This window comes from Cyrtonyx montezumae, unplaced genomic scaffold, assembly GCF_038088225.1.
Source record: "Cyrtonyx montezumae isolate F1298 unplaced genomic scaffold, pur_monq_1.0 scaffold_8, whole genome shotgun sequence".
NCBI classification, from domain to species: Eukaryota; Metazoa; Chordata; class Aves; order Galliformes; family Odontophoridae; genus Cyrtonyx; species Cyrtonyx montezumae.
This window is the reverse complement of record NW_027072089.1, coordinates 112391438-112409685: the sequence shown is the minus strand read 5'-3', so window position 1 is coordinate 112409685 and position 18248 is coordinate 112391438. Positions and strand designations below refer to the sequence as shown.

Sequence of the window (18248 nt, the reverse complement as noted above, 5' to 3'; positions counted from 1 at the left end):
CAGTTCACCTGACCATGGGAAGCCAGTGCATATTAAAGCCCCAAATGGATGTCCTCATTTAGGATTAAAGTGGTCCTAATGTGACTAAAGTGGTCCTTAATCCTGAGGGACTTAGACTGTGATGGAAGAGTGCCCTAAGTTAAACCAAAGACATTTTGCAGGATCAAATTTTCAACACACAAGTTTCTCTCTTGTTAGGTTATGCCAGCTGACTTCATGCTTCTGTTTGACTCACCAAAACATTGCTGATTTTCCCCTTGAAACACAGCCTTAATTTAAGTGAAGAGCACTCAGAGTGACAGGACAGGAATGCTGGGCAAATTACATGCTGCACTGGAAGGACTGGAGGCCAAATAGTATCACTCAGAGAACAGGTAAAACCAGGGCGAAAACACCGACCAAACATGCCCTGAGATAAAAATCCCAAAGCAGAGGCCTGGAGATAGCTGCCCTAAAATAATAGCACACAAACTACAGTTCTTAGGGTAAAACACTTCTGCTGACATGGGGATCATCCTCTGTTTTAGCTGGAGTGACATTTTCCAACCAGGACAGATTTAACTATGTCAAGAAACTGTCCCTTGTTCTCTGGAGTGGAAAATGGGGAGTAGGAGGTAGGTAGGGTTTTCCAGAAGTACTGCAAATACCTGTCCATAGCTCTGGGTTAGTTATAAAGTGGTTATGATGGTGCTTTGGGAAGGGAATCAGTGCTACGATCACTACCCTGTCTCATGATGCAAAATACACTTGTACTTATAGATGGAGGAGAATTACACTCCTCCTGACTTCCCCCCATAAATCCATCTCAGCAAGGCCTAAGAAGATAAACCCCAAGGAAGACAGGACAAACTGATCTGCAGGGCATATCCAGCTTTCAGCCTTCTGCACTTGGCTTCAGGATGGGATGTCAGCATCAGATGCATCAGCTTGTGCAGAGCAGCACCAGTCTGCTGGAGCCTAGGCATGGCTGGAGTTCATTTTACATGGCTGGAGCTCATTTTACATAGCAGCTGTTCCAGGCTAATAGCTTCTTTATGAACAGGAAGAAAATGAAGACTGACATAATTAAAGGAAGAAAATATCAAATCCATCGAGGCTTCCAAGAACACAGGCAGCAGGGACAGTATGGAGATCGTTCCTGACACCTGCTTCACTCTTGTTTTAAACTTTACCACTGATGGAGATACAGAAACTTGTATTTCTAATGAGGAAAGTTGAAACTTGGACTCTTATAGAAACCATACAGTTTGCATCAGTCTTTGAATATTTTGACATGCTTACCTAATCTCATAACATGCACTTACCCACAGTTTGAGATTGACTACAGTCTACTTCTGCTATCAGTTGCAGCAAATGTTTTCTCTGTTCTGGCTTCTGCATGCCTTGAATTGTGTGGGAGACATTTCCATCCCAGCTTCACTCATGCTGAAGAATTAGGCCCCAGGCTCTGCAGATCAGCTGCCTCCTCCATCAGACACAGGCAGAAGAATTCCAACAGTGCTCTCATCTGCCTAATAATGGCTTATAAGAGAAGGATGTTCCCATGGCCATAGCTGGGCTAATTTCAGAGGTGAAATGGGGAAGATGAAGGAGTGGGGCTTGAATGATCAGCTTTATGTGTGAGAGTAAGTAGTAAAGGGCAGTTTGTAGTGATAGGTCCAACCAGATTTTCTCAGTCTTAGGACAGAGAACAAAGAGTAGTTTGGTTTCAAGTAGGGAAATACAGCATCTGCTGATAGTCTCAGTGTATGGTGCAGGTTGTCAAACACGAACAGCAGACAGTGGGGGCTATTTTGGATCTTGGCTCTCTTTCATGCTGTGGGATGCCACTGGACAAATCAAAGCATACAGGAAAGGGGAACTTCCTTCCTCTATGCTGCAGCATGCTGGTGTGGCAATCAGGCTCAGGACAAGTATGAGTTTTGTGTGTGTGTGTGTGTGTGTGTGTGTGTGTGTGTGTGTGTGTGTGTGTGTGTGTGCGTGCACAGCTGTAAGTGTAAGATACATAGAGGGGAGACAAATCTGATTTTTCTGGCATCAAGATGGATCAGGCTAGCCTGGCAGCACTGAGACAGGAACCCTTCTTGGTGCACTTCTCTGATCAGGGAAGAGTCTGTAGAAGAGAAGAGCAGACAGCATGATCTTTCACTGTAGCTGTTGAGAAATCAGTTGTCTTTCTGCAAAGACAAAACAAAATGCATCCAACAGAGAGAAATAATTGGAGGTACAGATGAGCCTTGTGCTTCTGCAGCAGTCCTTGCACCCTTGCAGATAGGTTAAATCCACAGCCTGCAGAACTGGGTGAGATGGTATTAGCACTCAGCCTCTTTGAGGAGCAGCTTTCTAATCCAGGTGTCACAGAGAAGTGTAGTCTTACCTGCTCAAGAAGTGGGAGAGGAAGAAGGAAGAACAGAAATGAAAATGAAATATAAGGAAGGACAATACAAAAAGGACAGGCTGAAGAAAGAACAGTAAGTTTCATGTATAAGCTAAATCCAGTAAACATGATGATGCTTTCTTTTCCTTAGCAGAATTGGGATGATAGAAGCTCATTACTCAGGAAAATATAGACACTTGTGTTCCACATTAAGGCTGGATTTGGGATTTTTTAGCAGGAGTCAATGTGATTTCTTGTTTGATTTCTATTTGCCGAACATTATTTTAACACAGGCTGTAGGAAGCATAATCTTTACAGACTAAAAGTTGTGGGCTTTTTTGCCTGTAGCTTTTTCTGACTTACATAAAAAAGTCACAGAGTGAGCAAAGGTTGACTTCTGCTGCCTAAGACCCCTTGCAGTATAATCCAGAAACAGAACACCAGCTATGCCCTTGTCAAGAGCATCCTGCCCAGAGCACAGTGCAAAACTGCCCTAAGGAAGACTGAATCTCGGTCAGGATCTTGCAACAAACAACAGCAAGAATAAATCATGATCATTTTCATTTCAATTGTCCTTTAAGAAGCAAATGTCCAGAACAGTTGCCATGTGTTCTTTAAAGGATGTTGTTGAAGGTTAAGCAGCACTGTGTACATTCTGGACATTGGGTTTATGAGACACAAGGAAGAAGACATTACTCTCTTCTCAATCTGCCCACTATACCTTTGTGTCTAAGCATTAATTGCTGTTGTCTAGATGAAAGTGATTTACCTCAAAATAAATAATATGGTCTGTGATCAGCAAGCTACTGTTCAGTGTTAGATTCAGTTTTCAAGTTTATTTCTGCACTTCAAAACTTACAGTATCATTACCACACAATGCCAAAAAGGATTTCTTGTTATTTGGGTAGGGGAAAGTGAGTATTCCCCAGGAAACAGCCTCATTACTGCATTTATGGACAGCACATCCAACACACAGCCTGTGTTGTTGATTTTGCTGTGCAAATCATACCTCATGCATAGTTAAATACACACTATTGCTCATTTAGGCTGCTCTTGCTTGCCCATAGTTCTAATAAGCTAAGCATTAACAGTGATTTATGGAGCTGCACTGGGGATGGAATTTGGCACACTACACTTTCTCTCTCAGGCAGAGAGAAAGCCTGCCAAAGCAGAAAATACTTTCACCAATCATAAAGTTTATACACTATCTTACCACATTAGGCCTATCTAATCCTGAAAGCTTTCTGATCAACATGTGGAAGTACAGTGGATCCTCTGCTAATGTTCTTCTAATGTAGCTTTTAGGATAACTGAACCTCGATGCAGCTTGGTGACAAGAGAGTGGAGCAAAATCAATAGCACAGCATTGCAGCATAGGCTACGATGCCTACAGAGCTCCCCAGGTGTTCCCTGACACACTGCTCTGCCTCAGGCCTGCGCTGCTGCTTCGCTTGGAACAGAGGAACAGAGTCCTGCTATGCTCAGGATGAGGAAGGACCAAATCAATACCATATCGGAGCGGCAGGGTAGCCACTGCCACCCGCCAGCCTGGCCTATCATGGAGAAACTTGGTTGGGAGCCAAAGGTGTGAAGGTCTCCCAATCTCACTGTGAGTAATAAAGTCCTTTGGAGCTACTGGGGCCCCTGTGCATGAATTGTCAATTGGCAGGCTTATCTGGGAACAAGCAGGAAGGTGGGCAGGAAGGAAAGAAAAGGATGAAGGAGGAAGGAAAGAAGGAAGGAAAAGGAAGGAAAAAGAAGGAAAAAGAATGAAAAGGAAGGAAAAGGAAGGAAAAGGAAGGAAAAGGAAGGAAAAGGAAGGAAAAGGAAGGAAAAGGAAGGGAGGGAGGGAGGGAGGGAGGGAGGGAGGAAGGAAAAGGAAGGAAGGAAGAAGGAAAGCTTCCTTCTTAGTTTTACATGAATCAGCATCTAGAGGACTGTCTTAACAGCACACTTTCTCCATACAATCAACTTTCGCGTTACAAACACTTCTGCTACGACAGGTTCATGAAGGTTAGAACAAATGTCACATGGAGTGGTGTTTGCAGAGCATCTCCACTTAGTACAGCTTAACAACAGCATCATCTAGTGTAACGTGGATATTAACTGCAAGAGTGAGTCATTGAAAACTGCTGACTGTATTTAAACAAACAGAGAGTAGGGAAGGAAGCAAGACATTAACCATTCACTCAAGGGGCAACGTGCTGGATAGGCCAAATGTCCTACTCCTGCTGTGATTCTTCCTTTCTTCTTTGATTATTTTATGTCTGGGTGAATTTTTTGTAGTCTTTAATTTCTCACACTTTCCTGGAAGTCTGGTCCTTTCACATTTTCTTTGCTTTCCCCACTCCCCTTTCCATCTTCTGTTTTCCTTCTGAGCTGATCTCCTTCAGCACTGCCGCTCAATAGAAGTTATCAGGCCTGCCTCTCCACATGATCATTTCAATATCTGTCCTCCCCATCTGTCCTTTTCTTCCTGAGGAAAGCACTCTTGAGGACATTCTTTCTCCATGAAGGCTCTTAACCTTTCCTTCAGCCCTTTCCTGTTTCCCTTGCTCATTTCATCACTTCAGTTTTCACCCTTTTATTCCAATGTCTCTGCACTTCTCCATCGAGGAGGCACTGGATATGAGCTCACCCATAACACTCCTGGTGTCCCCACAATTTGTACTGACTCTCTTCCCCACAGTGTATACATCTGGTATTGTTTACTGACTATTATTATTGAAAATATTGGTAGAAAACTAAATGTGAGCAACAAGGTGAATATTTGAGACACAAACATACATTGTTGGTTCCTGCTGTTAACTGATGCCGTACTCCATCCTCTGTCTAGGTCTTGCTGATTCATGGTCCCCACTCCTTCACTGCAATGGCAGAAGGACAGACTTGCTCTTAGCTTGACTTATGACTCATTTATTTTCCTGCTTTCTTCTCACATTTCTTTAAACTTCATCTTTCATCCCTTTTAGTATGGCAGGGACAGTGCTCATTTCCCTCACGGATGAGACCTCTGCCTCTGACAGGATGAGGTGACAGCAACTGACACTTGTGCAACTTCTCTAACTGCCTAGGAGAGAAGTCTGCTTTCTATCATCTGCTCCAAGCCCAGGCAAGGTGAAGTAAGCTCCTTGCAGATCTGCAGTGCCTTGGGCATGACAGCTGCTGGGTTCCGGACCCTCTGGGTTCTCTGTCACAGTGGAGATGTGCTTGGGCTGTGGCCATTCACCCCCAGGCAGGACACAAGGGCAGGCAATCAGCCCTCCCTCTATTCTCACAGTCTCTAGAGGTGCAGGAAAGGATTATGCAGATGGCTATCCTTCTGTATGGAAGTGTCTCATCTGTATGTTTTCTTGTCCAAAGATCTGTACCCAAGAATGTATAACTGTGGATAGAGTTGTCAGGGACCAAACAAGTTACCTCTAGTGCTTCTCTTCAGGACTTGAGTTCCAATACCTACACCACTTCAAGCTCCATGGACCTCCTGTCTTTTCCCCCTCTGCTTCAAAGATGCACTTTATGCACCCAAATTCTTTCCTCTCACCTCTCTGCTTTTACATCATTTACATTATGTCTTGCATTTATGTCTGTTATGTATCACTGTAGAAGAGAATCAAACCTAACAACTGTGAGCATGAAAACCCCAGAGATGCAATAGCACTTACCCACTTTGATTTTTTTTCTAAAAGTAAAAGATAGAAAAGCCTAATTGAAATTGATCCTGATTTTCTGAAACATTGAGTGATGCTGACTTAAATAAAAATCATAGCAATTACTCACGCAACAATCACAAGGCTGAAGAGAACAAAAAATCATCAACACAGCTAAGAAAATGATCACTATTGCTTTGCTGGCTCAGGAAACAGTAACAGTCTTTGAGAGTGGTGTACCCTTATCCAGTTAGGTGGCTTGCATGAGATCTGTCTCACTGTCCCCAGAAAGTATAATGTCACAAAAGCTGAATCTCGTGGTGCAAGCAGCTTGGACAACTACCTAGGAGAGGACTCTGCTGTCTAGATGGAAATTAGAGGCCTTCACTCAATCCGGTCTGTGGTATAAAGATGAGGATAGAGGAGAACCAGAAGGACACAGTCCAATCTCGTCGTCTACAAACTGAGCCGTCCCTAAGCAAAACTATAAGAGCCACAAAGGAACAAAATTTAGAATATTTCTTTTTCTACTATGAAAGAAAAATAAAAGAATAAATGACAATTTTTTTTTTAGAAAGATGCTGGGTAACAAAATGAGCTCAGAGACTTATGATCTTGGCTGTGATTTTAATTATATATGACCATTAGTAAATACTGAACGTTCTGGAAAATGCCTTTTTAAAACTTGAAAAAATATGAGTGCAATAACAATTCTTCATATTGTTTTAAAGAACATTGCTGTAGTCTTAAATGCTTTTAGACCTCTGCCCTACACTAGTTGTCAATGCGTGTTAGTTTAAATATTCAAAACGTTGCTCTCATTTAATGAAACATGAGCCAAAGTAGAGCCTGCCTTCCCATAAATGCTAAGTTTTAGTGCTGTTAATGAAGTCATGTTCTGCTAATGCATTCAATAATTCTCTTGGAGCAGGAACCATAGTTTTCTGGATTTCAGTCTACACTTGAGGCATCATCCTTTCTGATTCTCATAGCTGCTCCTAAGTTGTTGAGTAGCCATTAAGCTTAACAGCAATAACAGCTTTGGAAAGACAGTAGAGCTGTATGCTGGAGATGATCACCAAAGCCTTTATTACTTGAATGCTTAGAAACAGAGAAGCACTGCAAGCTCTAAATCACAAAAAAGCTGTTTATTTTCCACTTGAGCTTCATGTACATTGTTAAAATGATGCAGTAGAAATGGAGTTGCAAAAACAGGATTTCTGAAAACATTGTCCAGAGCTGGGTATCTTTATCCAACCTCCTATTTATCAGTTCTGAACTAACAGAAGTTATTACTAGAAAAAATACAAAGAAAATAAGTGCACCAAGCCTAAAATTATTATCATTGGTCTTATATTGTGCAGGCTTTTATTCTCTAGTATAAACACTGAGGCAGCAATAGAATATAGCTGTATTTGAGATAGAAATCAGTGAGCAAACAGCGGAGCAATACAAAGACAAAGATTTAATCCAGAGAAAGGATTTCAGAAGGAACTAGAGGAAGAAGTTCATTACCCATTCACAGTAGACTAGTTCTTTCTGAATTGACTGTTTAATGCTGGATAAAGGAAGGATGAAGAGCTGGATCTCTCTAGATCATAAAGCTGAGATTCTAGGTAAAGGATATCTTTAAACAAAGTTGTTGCTTCAGTTATTAAATCAGATTTTCTGGCTATCAGGGACTCAAGACAACGCTTGCCCAGGAGAGACCCGGAGAAATCAAAGACTAGGCAAAAAGTCATTGCTCCAGAAAGCATCCTCTGTTGCTCTTAGAAGTAAGAAGCAAAATATGTAACCCTCAAGTTAGAAAGAATATTTGGAAATTGTAATGCAGTCGAAAGAAAATCACACCCAGCTGGAATATCATTGGAGACTCTTTTCCTTTTGGAAGGAGCCAAACATGCCCAAGAGCTGGTAGAATTCCTGCTCAGCCATGCAGAAGAGGAGATGCAGTGAAAGGAGACAGAGGGGCAGTGGAGACATTAATGCTAACAGGCAGTGGGAGGATCAAAATCAGAGACTGCTCTGGGTGGCAAAACATCTCACAGCATACCAGCCCAAACTGGAAACTCCCCCAGGCATAACACTCACATCACAGTGCACCAACTGGTAACTGCTTCTGCTAAGGTGGTTGTGGCCATTTTTCCTTCAGAAAATACCAAAGTGCTGTGCACAGCACTGATTTACACCAATAAATCATTTTATAAGAAGGGCTTTTAATTCTCTCCCAGCAAGCAGTTCACCATACACTCCATTTCTTCTCTCTTTCTGAACTGATAGAATCAAAACGTTTCTCCCCTCCCTTTTCAGAGAGAAATTGGAGAAAGGAGAAAGCAGTGTGTCACAAGCATGTAAGCTTGGAATTAATCTGTTCGTGTTTTCAGACTCTGAAAAGCAAGCGAGCTTGCAAATGCATACCTATCCATCTCTTTACTTGGTCTCAGGAGAGCTGGAGTAGATGGAACAAAAAATGCATCCTATTTCTAGGTATCTATCTGTTAAGTATGGATCTTTCCCCCATTTTTCTTTTCCAGAATGATTACATAGTCTGAATGACAGACACGAACAAAGAGATATTTACTGTTGCTGTGAATTTTGACTGATAGAAGTAAAATCAACTGCTTTACCAATCTAACAAGTTTCTCAAAATCTTGTAATAAAGAAAAGAAGCTGTTAAAAACAATTTCCTGAGAGAAGAACAGAAATTTGGTTAATTTGATTAACTGTAGCTTTAGGATGCTTGATCTAGGAAAAGAAAAATAACTGATTAAGTCAGCTAGGAACTAGACCTCACTGTAGCCAGTGCAAATTCACTGGGCTTTGTGGCTTTTTATCTTTGTTTGTTGATGACAGGACTTTCAAGTGATTTCTGCACTGGGACAGAGCGACTCAGAGAATTAGCTTCCATAAACAATAATTAAAAAATCCTGCAAAGTAAATATAATTTAAGCCATATTCCCCTCCTCATTGATGCTTTTTTTTGTAAAAAAAAAAAAATCTAGCTAGTGAACAGAGGCTGTTTTTAATGCCAATTCAACTGCAGGCCCACTTCCCACTGTTCTTGAGTCTTTCTTTGCTGCCCTTTTACCTATATTCTGCAAACAAGGCAGATCACTGCCTTGTACTTTTCAGATAGGATTTGAAGCTTAAAGTTATACCATCAACTGAAGTGTAACTCAAGCACATTGCATAAGCAGAGACATTGGGCTCCAGTGTTGCAGAAGAAGGATCAGAGCTTGCAGCCCTGCAAAATATCATTAGATACATGCACTGAGTAAATATCACACCAAGTCTCATCTGGCTGATTTGCTAACATGGAACGTATTACACTAAAATAAGTGACAGACTGCTGGAGCCAGGTAGCCTCATCTGGGTGATTTCACTAGCTCAAGCAATATTAAATGCATCCAACCAAAGGAAAATTCACTGAACACGCGGAGTTGCCAAAGTTTCAGTTGAGGGTGAGTTTATTTCTTATTGTTTTTAGGCTTCCACTGCTTCTCATTTCAGACTTCAGTGCCTAAGTAGGCTAAAGCATAGGCACAGTGCTAATCCTGATAAATGCTGAACATGTAAAGAGAATGTATTACACCTCATCCTTTACTAACCTTGTTTCATTTCCACTTTGTTTCCCCTTTCTTTCCTTCATTTGTGTTATCTTGATTTCTATCCTATGACCCTGTTCAGTTATTGAAGACTTCTCCCTATCCTCAGTAGATTTTCTGATGTGGAAGAGTCTTTCAACTGCAAAGCCCAACCTTTGTATTACTTCATTCTATGGGGAGTTGTTTCTGATGTGTCATCAGTGTGCTGGTGTAGAGAGATGTGTCATCTTCCTGAGAGCTCAGAGTGGCAGCACATACACATATGAACTCAAATTTTCATGTCTGCTCACACATCTTCTAATAGGCACTGAAAAAAAAGCTTAGATCTAATACAAGATTTGAACTCATGAAGGCTCAGAGCCTTAAGTATTGCAAAGCTGGCCATTTTTTAAATTTTATTTTATTTTTTAAGAAAACAGTGGGAGATGGGATTCCCAGTTGGCACTCATATTCAAAATTTTAGCTCGTGTTGCCATCAGTATGGTTTGACACGAAAGACAACGTGATCTTGAAGCTGCACATGCCTTATATTTAGGTATGTGCCAGAAAAGCCACTCAGATGGTTGACCCAGCCAGCTACATATCCTAGCTAATTAAGATTCTGACTCAAATTGCAAGTGCTTGTATCCTAGGACCTTAAATTGCAACAGTGCTAGGATACACTTGTATTTACATGACATATCATGGTTTTCGAAGCAATTTGAGTCTATCATCAAAGATTATCCATGTAACAGCATTAAAACATGATAAAGCTTATTTTTAACAAAGGTCGACATGTTCCTACCTAAATGCGAGTGGAGAAACTACTACAACCTGTATATCCATTTCAGGATTCTTCAAATGGCAATATCAAGGTGAGCTCCAGAGCAGGAACAATGCCCCACTTTTGATTAAGATTCCCTAAATATTCAGTAAGTAACATTATCCCTTCTAACCGAATGACTCTTTTACAATATGAATAAGTTGAAATTTAATATAAGCTACTTTGAACTTGAGCTAGCCTGATGAAATATGAATCATGTATCAGTTTGAGAATTCAGAAGACATTTCAATGCATTCAGCTGTACTAATAATCTCCAGCACTTCTTGCTGAGTACTTCCAGTAAAGGTGCTTTTTGCACAAATGAATGCAGCCTTTCAAACGGATGAGGAATTGTTCAAAATTACATTCAAGTGAAGTTACGAATTTCTTCTGCTTTTTAGAACACTGGCTCCCTCTTCTGTTCATTTGGTGTAAACAACAAAGTGATCAATTACAGATGTCGGCACCTAACACGATTGTTTTGTGGAAGCAAGTTCCCAAGGCTCACAAGAAAAAAAAAACCACAAAAACTATTTCCAGGTATCCTAGAGAAGGACACAATCACTGTTCAATACATAAGAATACCTGAGTCAGGAAAAGTGGTATACACAAAGTAATCAAGTCAGGTACAATTGTGTGAATGATTGTTCAAAAGCAAACTCTCCAGTAAATTAAAATAAGATTTTAAACAGTGAAAAAGACAATTAAATTAGCGTTTTCAGGTTAAATGATTATTCAGAAAGCCACAAATAAATAAATAAATAAATAAATAGATGTCCACTACAGAATTGAGATGTTTAAAGAGTTCATTTGAGCAGTGAAGTGCCTGCAGTTCAGCCAGCAAGAAAAGTATTAATTACAAAAGTAATACAAAGTAAGAGAAAGACCTTGTAAGTAGATTAACCAATGAATGCTTCTACATGAGAATCAGAATTAAATATTGTCCACTATGGCAAAAAATGGTAAAAATCTGAAAATGTGGTACCTTTAGAATTAGCACTGGCAAAATCTGCAGACTAAAATATCAATAGAAGGTAAGCTGACAACACAATTGGAAATAAAATGTCAGAGTCCCATAAGGAACACGCTACAGTATGGAGAAGTCTGATTTCCATTTCCTTTTGTTCTCTGAGCAACGCATCAGCAGTAGAATGTGAAACGCAAGGAAAACTTCTAGGGAAAGGCTGCTTCCAGCCAATGTCAGCGTTTGGCTGCAATGAAGTCCATGTAAAAGCACCGGGTTCTTGAGGCTACCAGTGTCACAGAGGTGTTTGTCTGGAGGCACTATGTATCAGGTAAAATGGAGTCAAATTATTGCTCAGCATTCATGTTGCAGTGTACCTTAAATAAGTCCTGACATAGTGCAGCTAAAAGCCATGTAAAGCTCTACATGCTTGTTAGCCCTATTAAAAACTCAGAATTAAAGACCATCAACAAAATCAGTGGAAGACAGATGAATAGCCATCAGATGTGTTAAAAGAAATTGTCATCAGTCACAACATAGGACACAAGCAACAAATTTCTTTATGGTACTGTAAAGATGAGAACACACTTCAGTGTTTCTGTTCAACAGCATTTGGGTGCTTATGAGTCAAAGACTGGCAGTGTGCTGAGATGAGGCAGCACAGTCCAACATACAAAAGCATGTCTCAAGAGCTGAATGACGAGGAGGGAGAAAAATACATCCTGAAAGCAGGCAATTCTGATGGGAAGAAAGCAGGGGTTCACATTGCCTCACCAAACACTGGCCCATGGTAGAAAGCTGCTGCAAAAACTGTTAAGGAGATGTGGAATGCCTTGAGTATTGATTTCTCATCTCCACTGCCAAGTTTATTTTTATACAAGGCTGTTTAAAATTAAACACATAAACCACCTGGAAAGCACACAGCTTCTTCCCTTCTCCAAGGTATGTGTTTTAAACAGCGTGCTACAGTCAGGTCCCCATTGCTCCTTTTCTTTCTGGTTCTGCTTTTGCATAAAGACAGCTACAAAAGCAGCAGAGAACATCTTCATCTCACATGAGTTTAAAATAGTACTCTAGAAATTTAGGGATATCATTTGGTATACTGTTACCAGAGCAAACATGTAATCCAAGTCTCTCAGCTCTGGTTGAGATCTCTAACTAGAAACTAATTATTTGAAAGGCAATTGTTATGTTTTCTCAATTTCAGATCAAAATAACTGTGGAAAAACAAACAAACAAACAAACAATCCGTGCAGGTACTTACATGCAAGGAGTGAATTGTGAGCAGATGGATGTAGCCATCTGCAGTCCTGATTCAGCCATTACAGTGCTGGGAAAGGACAGTACTGCATGCAGTTTCTCAGGGTTAACATTCTTGCTAGCCCTGGTCTGCTCTCCTCTCAGAATAACCTGGTTTTCAGGGCATCAGTTTTAAAACTGTTCAACTTATCCCATGAGCAGCAACACAGAGAATGCTGTTGGTTTTGATCCTGGACGCATTTTAAAGGCAAATGACTGGGCTCAATAGAAGTAAATGTGTGTGCTTTAACGGCCTTTGATATACATGGTAAGACTAGAGTATCTGATAATTCCTTTACAAGTTCAGTCTCCTTCCCTCACTATAAGAGAAGCCTAACATCACATTTGTGACGCCAGTCTCAATGCATTTGCATAGATACACTGTATAATCAGCTTTAAAGGCGTAGCCCCATCAAACTCCCATCTTCATGGGATTGTGCAATGTTTAGTGCCTCGATTCCTTAATTTGTAACCATAAATGACCAAAATACCACCGATGTGTTCAGACTGAAAAAACACTACACTTGCTGCTTCATTAAGCATAAACTTGCTATTTGGTAAAACTTAAAACCAAAGAAGAAAATCTTGATTTTGACAATTTTACATTCTTCTATTTCAATAATCCTACTTTGCTGAGCCACTTGTAGCAACGCTGTAGTAGCATGCCTGCCTGAAGGTATCAAGTAGAATGGAAGCTACTTACTGGAACAGATCTTGTCAACTATTGCTATCCAGCACTGTATGCATAGAAAGATGGCATTCTAACAGAGAGGTCTTTTCTCCAAAACATAAAGAACAATGTATCACCAACCTAGAACGAAAAAGTTTAGTTTTCTCTACCTCCAGCAGTATGCATAAGCTTGGGCTTGATTCCTGTAAAAAGGCTCTAAGACACATGAATAAAACCAAATAAGACAAACTAAGTCTATTATCTTAGGACAAAAGATCATTGCCTTTTCCTGAAGACTTTTTTTCTGATGGAATATAACTTCATTTGTGCAGACTTAAACAGCATCTAACTGTAAAATCCTCCTCTCTATATTCTTTCTTCTCTGCCCTAATCAGGAAAGAACAGCCTAAAAAAACAAAGTCTTGTGGTTTAACAAAGGTGCCAATGGAGGTGCTATAAGAACACCACTTCTGAAGATTGCACAGTATCTAACAACCACAGCTTGAAGGTACATCTTGTTAGTTTTGTCGTTTGACATAGTTAATATCAAGTCTGCCTTACTATTTGCATGAAACACTACCTGTGCATTCAGTTTGAAAAAAAAAACAACTAAGAAAAATCACAAAACATAACAAAGCAACTATTGAGATTACTCAGCAGTCTTCTCTTCCAGCCCCTTGTTGAACGTTCTGTTCTACCTGACACAACTTGAGAATTCCACCTTTACAGCACAGCTTTGAGATATTTCAAGCTTTCACCTCTATCCAATTAAAGAAACACAACAAAGGTAACACTGGAAGAAGAGCCTAGCTTTACTGGTTCTAGTTAAAAATACTTCCTAACTCTGCCACACTAAGTACTTTTCACACCAGCTCTATTAGCATTTGCTTCTTTCATGCTGAACACCTGCTTGTCCTATAGTGACATAAAGCCTGTAGGACCCCATTTCTTAGTTTCAGACACATACAGCAAACAAGACTTTGAATTCTTTTAATTTACAAGATTGATTGCGCTAAGTTGTGCCTTACTGTTGACACACAGTAAATACATTCATCTGAACAACTTGCTTAGTTTGAAAATGAACAAAAAAAAAGCAATTAAAACACTAAAGTACTACTTTACACTGTGAATGACACAGGCTACTGCCAGGCACAGAGGAAGACTTTCCTATTAGCCTACCCAGTGCATTCACTGCTGTGCATCTCCATCAGCAGTTGCGTGTAACAGTAGATTTCAGGTTAATGCTACTGCTGGAATAGGATTTATCAACTTGCAGCTTGGCCTTTAGTAGTTATCTTTCCAGAAGAAATGTTTCTTCTTTCATTCATTATACTACAAATGTTTGTTTTCTGGAGATTTATTAAACACAGTTTCAATGATATTTAAGAAGACCTGAAGGTAACACTTGAGAATTTTGTTCTACTGGTGCATGCAACTGTGAAAGTCCAGATAACTCAAGTAACATGCTTCTCCTAGATCAAAGGGAAGAGGCACAAGCCTCATTTTACAAATACATTTTACAAATAGCACTTGAGGGATGTGTCCTTATCCCAAGCTTTACACAGATTAATATGCACCACAACACCTAGAACTGATCAATTTTAGAAAAATATTTTTAAATCATTTACTTTTAAATTTTTGGTGTAACATAACAGAAGGCTTATGGTCGAAGATGCCAAGACCCCACTCTGTTTTTTTATCTTAAAGAGTAGGGTTATCAAAGCCATTACATTTTTAAGTCACTAATTTGATACTTTTTGCTTTAAACAATGAAGAGGCAGGATTTTTTTTTTGTTATTTTTAATTTCACAATTAAGAACAACTGAACATTATACTCATTTTAATCAATGCAGTTACATAGTTTCCATAAGTTAACGGCTGCCAAGTGTGTTCTTCAGTAACCCACCATGAGCAACATTATCTGATGGGTAAGACTGATTTTAAGGTTAGACATGGTATATGTAAAAATAGAAAGTTTAAAAACCAATCTTGTCATAGACATTTCCATTGCCATCTCCTTTGTGAAATAAATAAGGCAGCAGATAACTTTTATTTCGAAGTGGCATCTTTGAGATATGCTATTAAGTCTACTCTCTCAGACTTCTTCTTGATACCCGCAAAAATCATCTTTGTTCCTGGGATGTACTTCTTCGGATTTTCCAAATACTCCATCAGAGTATCTTCACCCCAAGTGATACCTGGCAATAAAACAAAGAACAAGCAGTGACTTCAAAGTGAAAGAAATACTTTTTTTTTCTGGTCATTATTTTGACCTCTGCAGGTTTCAGTACTTCCAACTATCACCAGAAACTACCAGTAGCTCAGGGGAGCAGCTTTACGTTTACCTTTATTCTTATTGGCATCTGTGTAAGAGAAGCCCTCAGCTTGCCCTGTTTTGCGTCCAAACAGGCCATGAAGGTTGGGTCCAGTCTTGTGCTTGCCTCCTTTTTCAACCGTATGGCACTGGGAACACTTCTGGACAAAAATCTTCTTGCCCTTCTCAATATCTCCCATTGTCAGTACTAGACCAGGAACACACACAGAGGTCAGTATCACAATACCAAGGTCAACTGCTCAACAGAAAGGCTCACTCAGGTTTACAAAGTCTGGTAGTGCTCCTGAACACCTTCCAGCCAAAAATTAAAGCACCTGGGTTTCAAGCTCTGCATAGAACCATTAGACTATGTAAAACATACCAAGGTGACAGGTGTTACGCCTGAAGAGCAGGAAAAAACCCATGCCTCAGCGGTCACCTCACAAAAGGGCGAGGGCCGGCCCGGAAGCTTCGTCCTCAGCGAGGTCCCCGTCAGGCCCGGCCGTGACTCCCGCCCCAAAATGAGACCGCGGTGCCGAGATCCCCGCGGGCCGCTGCCCGTGCAAGCGGCAGAACCGCCCCGTCCCTCATCGCCCCTCTCCCACTTAACGGTCCCGCCGGGCCGCGGTAGTGGCACCAGACCCCCAGGCGCTGCCACTTGGAAGTCAGAACACGATCACCCGCCCAGCCGCCCCGCTTACACTGCGCCCGCGGCGGTGACAACAGAGCGGCCGCACCACACCGTCCGGAGTCTGCACCCAAGGACACGCCGGACTCCGCCCTATGTAAGCCGGTGTCGCTGCAGCCAAACCGCGCCGGTGCTCCGACCGCCCCCTGTGGCTCGACAGCCAATCAAATGCAGCCTACTGGACTTCTGATTGGTTACGACATCTGCCCGCCGAGGCTAACGTCACAATGCCGGCGGCTAGCGGGGTAGGTTGCGACGCACCACTTCCTGCGGAAGACGTCTGGCGTGTAACTCCGCTACGTAAGGGCAGAGCGTGGGAGGGCCCGCGGCGCATGCGCACAGCGGTGCTCTGACCTCATAGGTTCATAAGGTTGGAAAGGACCTACAAGATCTAGTCCAACCATCCTCCTATCACTATCCCTACCCAACTACTAAATCAAATCCCTTAGCACCTCATCTAAACGCTTCTTAACAGCGCTAGGGACGGTGCCTCAACCACCTCCCTAGGCAGGCCATTCCAGTGCCTGACCACTCTTTCAGAGAAAAAATGTTTCCTCAGGTCTAATCTAAATCTTCCCCGGCGCAACTTGTGGCCATTCCCTCTTGTCCTGTCATTATTTATCAGGGAGAAGAGGCCCACCCCCTCCTCACCACAACCCCCCTTCAGGAAGTGGTAGAGTGCAATAAGGTCTCCTCTGAGCCTCCTCTTCTCCAGACTGAACAATCCCAACTCCCTCAGCCGCTCCTCATAAGACTTGTGCTCCAGACCCCTCACCAGTTTTGTTGCCCTTCTCTGAACACGCTCCAGGGCCTCAATGTCCTTCTTGTAGTGAGGGGCCCAAAACTGAACACAGTACTCGAGGTGCGGCCGTACCAGAGCTGAGTACAGGGGGATGATCACCTCCCTGCTCCTGCTGGCTACACTATTTCTAATACAGGCCAGGATGCCGTTGGCCTTCTTGGCCACCTGGGCACACTGCCGTATCATGTTAAGCCGAGCATTGACCAACACCCCCAGGTCCTTTTCCTCTCTACATTCTTCAAGCCATTCTGCCCCAAGCCTATAGCATTGCATGGGGTTATTATGGCCAAAGTGCAGGACCCGGCACTTGGTCTTATTGAACCTCATCCCATTGAGCTCAGCCCAGCTGTTCAGCCTATCCAGATCCCTCTGAAGGGCCTCCCTACCCTCAGGCAGTTTGACACATCCTCCCAACGTGGTGTCATCTGCAAACTTACTGAGGGTACACTCAGTTCCCTCGTCTAGGTCATCAATAAAGATATTAAACAAGATGGGCCCCAAAACTGACCCTTGGGGGACACCACCTGGACTTAACTCCATTAACCACTACCCTCTGGGCACGGCCCTCCAGCCAGTTCTCCACCCAGAGAAGAGTGAACCTATCCACACCACGGGCTGCCAGTTTCCTCAGGAAAACACTGTGGGAGACTGTGTCAAAGGCCTTGCTGAAGTCCAGGTAGACTACATCAACAGCCTTTCCCTCATCTACCTGTCTGGTCACCCAGTCATAGAAGGAGATGAGGCTGGACAAGCACGACCTGCCCTTGGTGAACCCATGCTGGCTGGGTCTGATCCCCTTGTTGCCATGCACGTGTCATGTGATTTCCCTCAAGATCATCTGCTCCATAACTTTCCCTGACACCGAGGTCAGGCTGACAGGCCTGTAGTTCCCTGGGTCATCTTTACGGCCTTTGTTGTAGATGGGAGTCACATTGGCAAGCCTCCAATCTTGTGGGACCTCTCCAGATAACCAGGAATTCTGATAGATGGCAGAAAGTGGCTCGGCAATCACCTCTGCTAGCTCCCTCAGCACCCTTGGGTGGATCCCATCTGGCCCCATGGACTTGAGGCAGTTCA

General features: G+C 42.0%; 1 protein-coding gene across 1 annotated transcript; it reads right to left on the bottom strand.

Moving 5' to 3' along the window:
• Window positions 1-15150: 15150 nt before the first annotated feature.
• Window positions 15151-16493, bottom strand: LOC136058816 (cytochrome c). The gene is made up of 3 exons (XM_065752554.1): window positions 16383-16493; window positions 15713-15889; window positions 15151-15565 (listed from the first exon to the last, which is right to left on the bottom strand). Exons 2-3 carry the CDS (start codon window positions 15879-15881, stop codon window positions 15417-15419), a joined length of 318 nt encoding a protein of 105 aa, XP_065608626.1. The 5' UTR covers window positions 15882-15889; window positions 16383-16493; the 3' UTR covers window positions 15151-15416.
• Between the last annotated feature and the right edge of the window lie 1755 nt (window positions 16494-18248).

Bases quoted from the DNA above. Each gene is read 5' to 3' on its own strand.
- LOC136058816 (XM_065752554.1), bottom strand. From the start codon at position 15,881: ATGGGAGATATTGAGAAGGGCAAGAAGATTTTTGTCCAGAAGTGTTCC. The intron at 15,566-15,712 runs GTAAACGTAAAG...TTTTATTGCCAG, and splicing joins AGATGCCAATAAGAATAAAG to GTATCACTTGGGGTGAAGAT.